General features: G+C 42.2%; 2 protein-coding genes across 2 annotated transcripts in view; one reads left to right on the top strand and one right to left on the bottom strand.

Annotated features, from left to right (window-relative positions):
- Window positions 1-894, top strand: part of LOC138971744 (uncharacterized) — a 19,416-nt gene extending 18,522 nt beyond the window's left edge. The window contains exon 9 of the mRNA XM_070344542.1: window positions 1-894. This exon is cut by the window's left edge and continues 614 nt beyond it. The gene's annotated coding sequence lies outside the window, so the exon portion shown is untranslated.
- A 469-nt stretch (window positions 895-1,363) lies between these two features.
- Window positions 1,364-3,181, bottom strand: LOC138970384 (four-jointed box protein 1-like). The gene is made up of 3 exons (XM_070342838.1): window positions 2,994-3,181; window positions 2,548-2,763; window positions 1,364-2,148 (listed from the first exon to the last, which is right to left on the bottom strand). The coding sequence occupies exons 1-3, from the start codon at window positions 3,038-3,040 to the stop codon at window positions 1,752-1,754; spliced, it is 660 nt and encodes a 219-aa protein (XP_070198939.1). The 5' UTR covers window positions 3,041-3,181; the 3' UTR covers window positions 1,364-1,751.
- Window positions 3,182-7,114: the final 3,933 nt, after the last annotated feature.

The following is a 7,114-nucleotide window of genomic DNA, read 5'->3' as shown; positions in this document are numbered from 1 at the left end:
GCCCATGGGTGCTGTCTTGTTCAGTTCAGAAACTGTGTACAGATACCATCAGCACAATTATTTTGATATAAAGCACGACTCTTTGATATGACCACCATAGTATTGATTTAAGTAACAGTTTTTTCATTGTACCTTGCAGAGCTTCACATTGTGTGTGTGTGTTTGTGTGTGTGTGTGTGTGTGTGTGTGTGTGTGTGTGTTTGTGTGTGTGTGTGTGTGTGTGTGTATTATTGCTAGTTTTTTTCTTTTATACTTTGTGGTGAACATGTGTGTCGCTTGGGGTTGAGAGAGGTGGAATTCTTTGTGTACATGATATGAGAGACAATCGCCGGTGTGTGTGTGTGTGTGTGTGTGTATGTGTGTGTGTGTGTGTGTGTTGTCATAGGAAAATAGGTTTCACATTTTTTCCTACACGCTATTTTCTCACCTGGAAGGCCTGAGTCAATGGTTTCGTTGTCAGTAGCTTTTGGATCACGTTCAAGGAGTGCTGTGTATTTACGATTTCGTACATTTCCGGTTTGTAACTTGGTGCCTTGTGAATTCTGGTCGTTTTTATGTTCCAGTTAACAAGTCTGAAAACGGTAGCCAAGTTCCTTCCGTATGCTATGTTTAATTATAACTTGCATAATTAATGATCACTGAGATATCAAAGATGTGTGTGTGTATTTGTGTGTGTGTGATGTGTTTGACCTAATTGCCAGTGTGCTTCGTGTATTTGTTATTTTCGTTTCTTTCAAATCTTTTTAATGCAGCGCTTTGTGCTTGTGGAAGACAGCATTTGTGTGCGTGACTAGATTTGTTTCAAAGACATTTCATTGAATCATAAATGCGATTTTGTTTGAATTGATTTATGAATCATGTCTGTAACCACGAGTAAAGAGTATTAATCTTTGACCAGCGGAGTTGATGGTGTTTGGTGAGTGTGTGTGTGTGTGTGTGTGTTTGGTGTGTGTGTGTGTGTGTGTGTGTGTGTGTGTTTGGTGTGTGTGTGTGTGTGTGTGTGTGTGTGTGTGTGTGTATATGCAATACCAAAAGTGTCAAATTCATACATGTAAGCACTCCGCGTACACAAGCGTGAAAAAAGGGTCCACACTCACACTTGTACAATATCAGGAACGAGGATCGGAACAAATACGGGGGTATTGAAATAATACACGTGCTAACCAAAACTTGCACGCTTACGGTCCGCCACGCGCCTAAGGCTTACACGTGTGAATTTTGACATTTTCGTTACCGTTTGGTATTCAATGTGGTTGTGTGTGCGTGTGCGTGTGTTGCATTTGATGTAATTACAGTATAGGCAAACAGGTATTTTGTGTGTGTGCATCAATTTAATATATAATTGGCTGCTATAGGCTACATAGAGGCACAGAGACAGGGAAACACCGGCAAAGACAGGTAGGGATTAACACGAGCACTGATATAGTTAGGCACAGACAAATAGACACATATATACTGACCACACAGTCTGACAGATTCACACACACACACACACACACACGCACGCACACTGACAAACAGTTATCAGTCGTGAATACCCATTTTACATAAACAGACACATGTACTTGAATATTTTTATGTTCGGTTTCTGTCCTCCTTTTTCACACACATAATTTGTCTCTGTCTGTGTCTCTGTCAAACACACACACACACACACATCGAAGATAGTTGATAGATATAACCAGAATATCAAAATCAATGCCTTAAAACAATTCCCTTCCAGTAATTTAGAGAAACAATCAATACATCATTTATTCACTGTTCATTGACCGACAGTGCACAATCCACTCCAAAACATCAAACACACGGTGCGAAAACAACTTCACGAACAATCGCCTCGAGTCACTGTCAACGGTCATATGATGAAACAGAGGTTCGCGCATGCGCACTTGAGCTAACAAAGCCCCAGCCGGGTCACCTCTTCTCACAAATTCCATCAGGTGACGCACAAGAGATCGCTGGAATATGCACGTGCTTCGCAGATGACGCAGATGTGCACGCTGCAGACGTATTCCGGTGGTGGATCCGCGATGAATCAGCTGATAGGAGTGAAAGAAGCCTGCCTCGTTGTCCAGAAGCCAGAGCTTTCCGTCTGTCGTCTGCTGTAGGTTGCGAACATGGCTGCTGGTCTCTGTCAGGCCGCTTGCTCTGAAACAAAAAGAACACTTCACTGTCACGTCTTAAAATGTAATGGGTATTACCAACAAGGTTAAAATACAGTGTTCTAAATAAACCCTCGCCGTCAACAGTCCGTAAAGTTACACAATAATTAACGTCTCAAATTCAAGGCAGCATTTGCAAGAATCCAAACTTCATTATTGACACTGAGAGAGAACGGTCGCGCTGTCACAGCAGTGTTGAAAATGAGGCAACTATAGTGGTGAGTAGCGACAGTTTTGACTTTCATGGTAAATACACGCCGTAAACTGCATGATCAAGGGACATAACCACATCGCGGACTGTTGACGGATAGAGTTTATTTCAGACACAGTCCTTCAATTTTACCTGAATTTCTAACAGTTAATTCTGGTCTACTGGTACGCATACCTGTCATGATTACTGGTGATGTAATCGAAGATGACCATTGTTCCCCACTGAGCCAAGCGAGACAACTCCTTCTCTATTTCCTGCAGGCAGGAGTTGTCTCTATCCATTCCCGAGTTGCAGGACGTACTGTGGAGATATGTTGACACTGTGTCCGGTGTGAGGGTAGTTCCAGTCGTTAGGGCTTCAGTGATGAGAGCAGGCATAGTCACCCCGGCCCTGCACACAGACAGACAGAGAGATATATGAACGGACACACAGACAGACATAAAGTCTCAGCCCTTGGCTGTTCCATCATTGAATTTTAAACACGAACAATTTCATCTAAGTTAGATCGAGCGTACCAATCAGGAAAATGTGTTCTCTGGACAGGAAACCCAAAACAGCATGCAGTAATCAAATCTGTCTTTTCAGTTGGTTGGTTTGTTTGCTTGCTTGTTAACAATTACCCTTTCCAGATGAGTTCGGGGATCCAATCAATGAACGCCACGTACATGTCAGGTGACCAGCGAAGTTCAGCAATATTCTCGGTGGCGTCATTCCAGGGAGAATGTGACGTCACGCTGACGTAAGACAACCATAAACACAGGAGGGACGTTGTCCATTCCAAGTATTTGGGATAAGTGAAAGGAAAATAGTTCTCCTGCAAGTCAGGACAAGTCAAGTCAAGTCAAGTTTATTCAACAACGCTTCTAGTGATACATAGGGGAAGGGCCCCTGATATGGACCACTTTTTGTTTATTGCTGATAACTAGCTTGTTTTTTTGCGAAGAAGTTTTATTTTGTGGTTGGTAGTCCTTCTCTCTTCGGTTAACCGTTGGGCCTAATTAGAGTGAAATAGCTTTGATAGACACTCAGCAAAAATTAAATACAGAAAAAAATCACAAATGGTCCATATTAGGAGCCTGGGCGCCCAATATGGACCAGTGAAGCGGCCTTCACGATTCCCTGTAAAAAGCCCCATATACTTCAAAATAACATGATACAACTGAGTGTGCAAGTCAGACTAATTCAATTATGCTTTAGATATACCTGTTTCGGGTTGATGAGAGCATTATTTGAAGCACACCAGGAAACTAAAGAAGCTTATCAAAAACAGAGTGAAAATAAGTGAAATTATCAACTTCCACAAAAAAAATACTATTTGTTATATTTTTGTGAAATCTCGAAGGCTAGTTATAGGTTATTTTCAGCAAGCTTATTAATGAATTAATTAAAATTGCCTTTAGCTTTTATTTTCTTCGATTTGTTGAAGGTGGTCCATATTAGGGGACTTACACATACTTTGAGGTGTTGCTATTATTTTTTGTTTGCAGTAGAAACTCGGGGTAAACACTGCCAAAATGTAACAAATACGGTCTTAGCCCCCCCCCCCCCCCCCACACACACACACACACAGTGTAACTACGCATTGGTTCAGTGGCTCGTCTTTTATTTCCAAGCGTCTAATTCATTTTGACGATTCCAGTTGATCATTATGGGGGCGAGGACGCCCCCATTCTATACGGATAGTTTCGAGGTTGACCATGGGCAGCGCCATTTTGTTGTGAAATACGTCATCAGTTTGTGTACACAGGAAGTTGTGACATCCGTCACCCTATGGGAGGGGTGACGTCAAAATTGTTCATCTGTAGAAAGTTGTGAAATCCGTCACCCTATGGGAGGGGTGACGTCAAAATTGGTCATCACAGAGTTTGTGTAACACAGGAAGTTGTGAAATACGTCACCCTATGGGAGGGGTGACGTCAAAATTGTTCAACAAAAACATGATATGTCGCATTGTGCAGGGTCAACTGCAACAAACTCAAACCGAGCCATTCATACCTAGCTGTATTTGAGTGACTTATATACCCGACATTTTTATTTCTTATTTTTAGCACAGGTGTAGGAAAAATCATGAACCAAAATGTTATTTATTTTCTAATTTAACATTTTTTTTACAAATATGACCATGGTCTTTTAAACATACAGTGACATTAAACATTGTTATGTTAAAAAAAAGAAAAAAGAAAAAAAGCTTTTGTGCACAAATCAGAAAATACATTGTACATTTTACCTACAGGCCAAACCGTGAGTGTCTGTGGCAAAGCCCGACCCAGGAAATTGCACTGATTTTATATTTAGATCAGAGAGAAATTGTCAAGAACAGGCGCTTGCATTTGGATGTGTCCAATGATAGTAGGTTTGGTTGTGATCAATCAGAATAATGTAGGAATAAAAATGTATGACAGTTTAGTATGATGACATGTAATTCACATATGCTGAAATATGATATTATACATCATGTAATATTATTATGGCTGTTGCCATGACCATGAAACCCAACAAAGGTTTAATGTAATGTAATTCAAAATACCAAAACCGAGCACCTATTAATCTCGTCTTTGCGCGTGAAGATTGAGGCCGTCTGCCAGCAGCGGTTAGGTCATACAGTGGAACCCCTCTCTAGCGACCTTTAAAATGTTGACAAAAATCGGTCCTTGTGGAGGGGGGTCCTTACAGAGGGAGGGGGGCGGAGTCAGGGGGCCACAAAGAAAGTCAGATTTAAAAAAAAAAAGAAAACAGAGAAGTTTGAGTTGCTGACGACCGTTCTCTCTGAAAGCAAACTGCTTCGATTTCATGTTTGTCCTTGGTGTCCACCAGTTCTGGTGCATGTACTACCCTGGCCAAGTTTCCTCTCAAGACATCAAAGAGACCGCCCCAGTATACTCTACAGCCTCTGGGCGAACCACCTCTCATAGCTAAAACTGGGTCAATGACCCCTGGGAAGAAGGTCAGTGTCTATAAAATTTTACTCCTAGGCCTGCGGCCAGGGGGGGGGGGGGGGGGGGAGTATACCGGTACCATTTGAGAATCAGACCAAATGAGAATTGAACCATTTGAGAACATCCTTTTTTTTCAATCACTACATCGAAGGCCTGCGGCCCGGGGTTCACAAGGGTTGGTTTGTTTGTTTGTTTCAAACCCACACCCATATACACACATTTCCCATTTAAACCATTTGTCGGCCCCCTGTCGATATTTATCGACTAAGTTCCTTGTTTGATTTGTTTTTGGTTGGTAACGAATTCCACGTGTCATTCAGTCCCACTGGTTCACTTCTTCCTGGCCCCCTCCACTGCTGCACACGCTTCCACAGTTTCTGAAACATTGACAGGGTAATACTTAGAGTGTGTGTGTGTGTGTGTGTGTGTGCGTCTGTGTGTGTCCGTGCGTGTGTGCGCGCGCGTGTTTGTGTATATATATATATATATGTGTGTCTGTCTATGCGTGCGTGCGTGTGTCTGTGCGTGCGTGTCTGTGCGTGCGAGTTTGTGTGCGTAAGAAGTTAGTATCAAGGAAGTAACATGAAGACCATAGAAGATAAGATTAGCAGGGAGGAAAATGCAGAGAAATGGCAGGGGCGGAGCAGTTAAGCCAAAGGGGGGGAGGAGGACGGGGGGTTACAACCTGGGGTCCAGGGGTAGACCACTTGTGGGGTACAGGGGCAAGGCCCCGTTGGGGGGTCTGAGGGGCAAAGCCCCCCTGAAGCTAGAGTTTTAGCTATAGAAATAAAAATGGGAAGATTCCCATCAAACCCTAAGGTTTTAAGATCTGATAAAATAACATGCTTCCATGTTGTGTCATACGCCTTTTCCAAATCGAACTAGACGGACACAACGTGCCCTCCGCTTACCAGAGCGTTACGAACAAACGATTCAAAACGAATCAGATGATCCGTTGTACTTTTATGTTTTCGGAAACCGCACTGGACTATGTCCAAAGCGTTGATCCTTTCCAATGTGGCAACCTCTCATGCACCAGTCTCTCCATCGTTTTACAAAGACAGCTGGTTAAGGCTATCGGCCGATAATTATTAGGATCCGAATGATCCTTTCCAGGCTTCGGAATAGGAATAATTATGGCCTTTCGCCAGTCAGGAGGAAAAGTTCCAGTAGACCAGATATGATTAAAAATAGTTAAAAGAACTGTCAGGACGTTTTCAGGGAGATGACCCAAAAGTTGATAATGGATATCATCCGGCCCTGAAGCGGAGTCATTGGATTTTAAAATGGCATCCTTTAACTCGTACATCGAGAAAGGGGAATTGTAATCTTCCAAATTGGCAGAATCAAAGGAAACGGGTGTAGCTTCAGATTTATCTTTAACTTTTTGAAACTCTTCAGAATAATGTTCCGAAGAAGAGTTATGATTTATTGTTGAAGCTAAGATATTCGCCACGTTTTTCTTGTTGGTTATTACTCGACCATGTTGTTTGAGGCATTGGACAACCTCTTTACGATTTTTACCTTTAATCTTACGGATAATCTGCCATACCTTCTTGCTTGAAGTTTTGAAATTAAGTTTAGAACAAAAATTACGCCAAGAGGCTTTTTTTACTCTTTTTGTAAATGAAATGGCTTTGAGCTCGAAGTTTTTGGTGAGCGATCTTATTGGCTGACGTAGGGTATTGATACATATGCCGTTGAGCTCGTTTACGCTCCTGATTGACAGCTTGGCACTCTTCGTTAAACCAAGGTGTTTTTGGACCTTTGGGTTTAGAGGAAGATTTGGGTATGCTGTCTTTTGC

The sequence above is a fragment of the Littorina saxatilis genome, linkage group LG7 (assembly GCF_037325665.1).
Source record: "Littorina saxatilis isolate snail1 linkage group LG7, US_GU_Lsax_2.0, whole genome shotgun sequence".
Taxonomy (NCBI): Eukaryota; Metazoa; Mollusca; class Gastropoda; order Littorinimorpha; family Littorinidae; genus Littorina; species Littorina saxatilis.
This window is presented reverse-complemented; position numbering and strand designations above follow the sequence as displayed.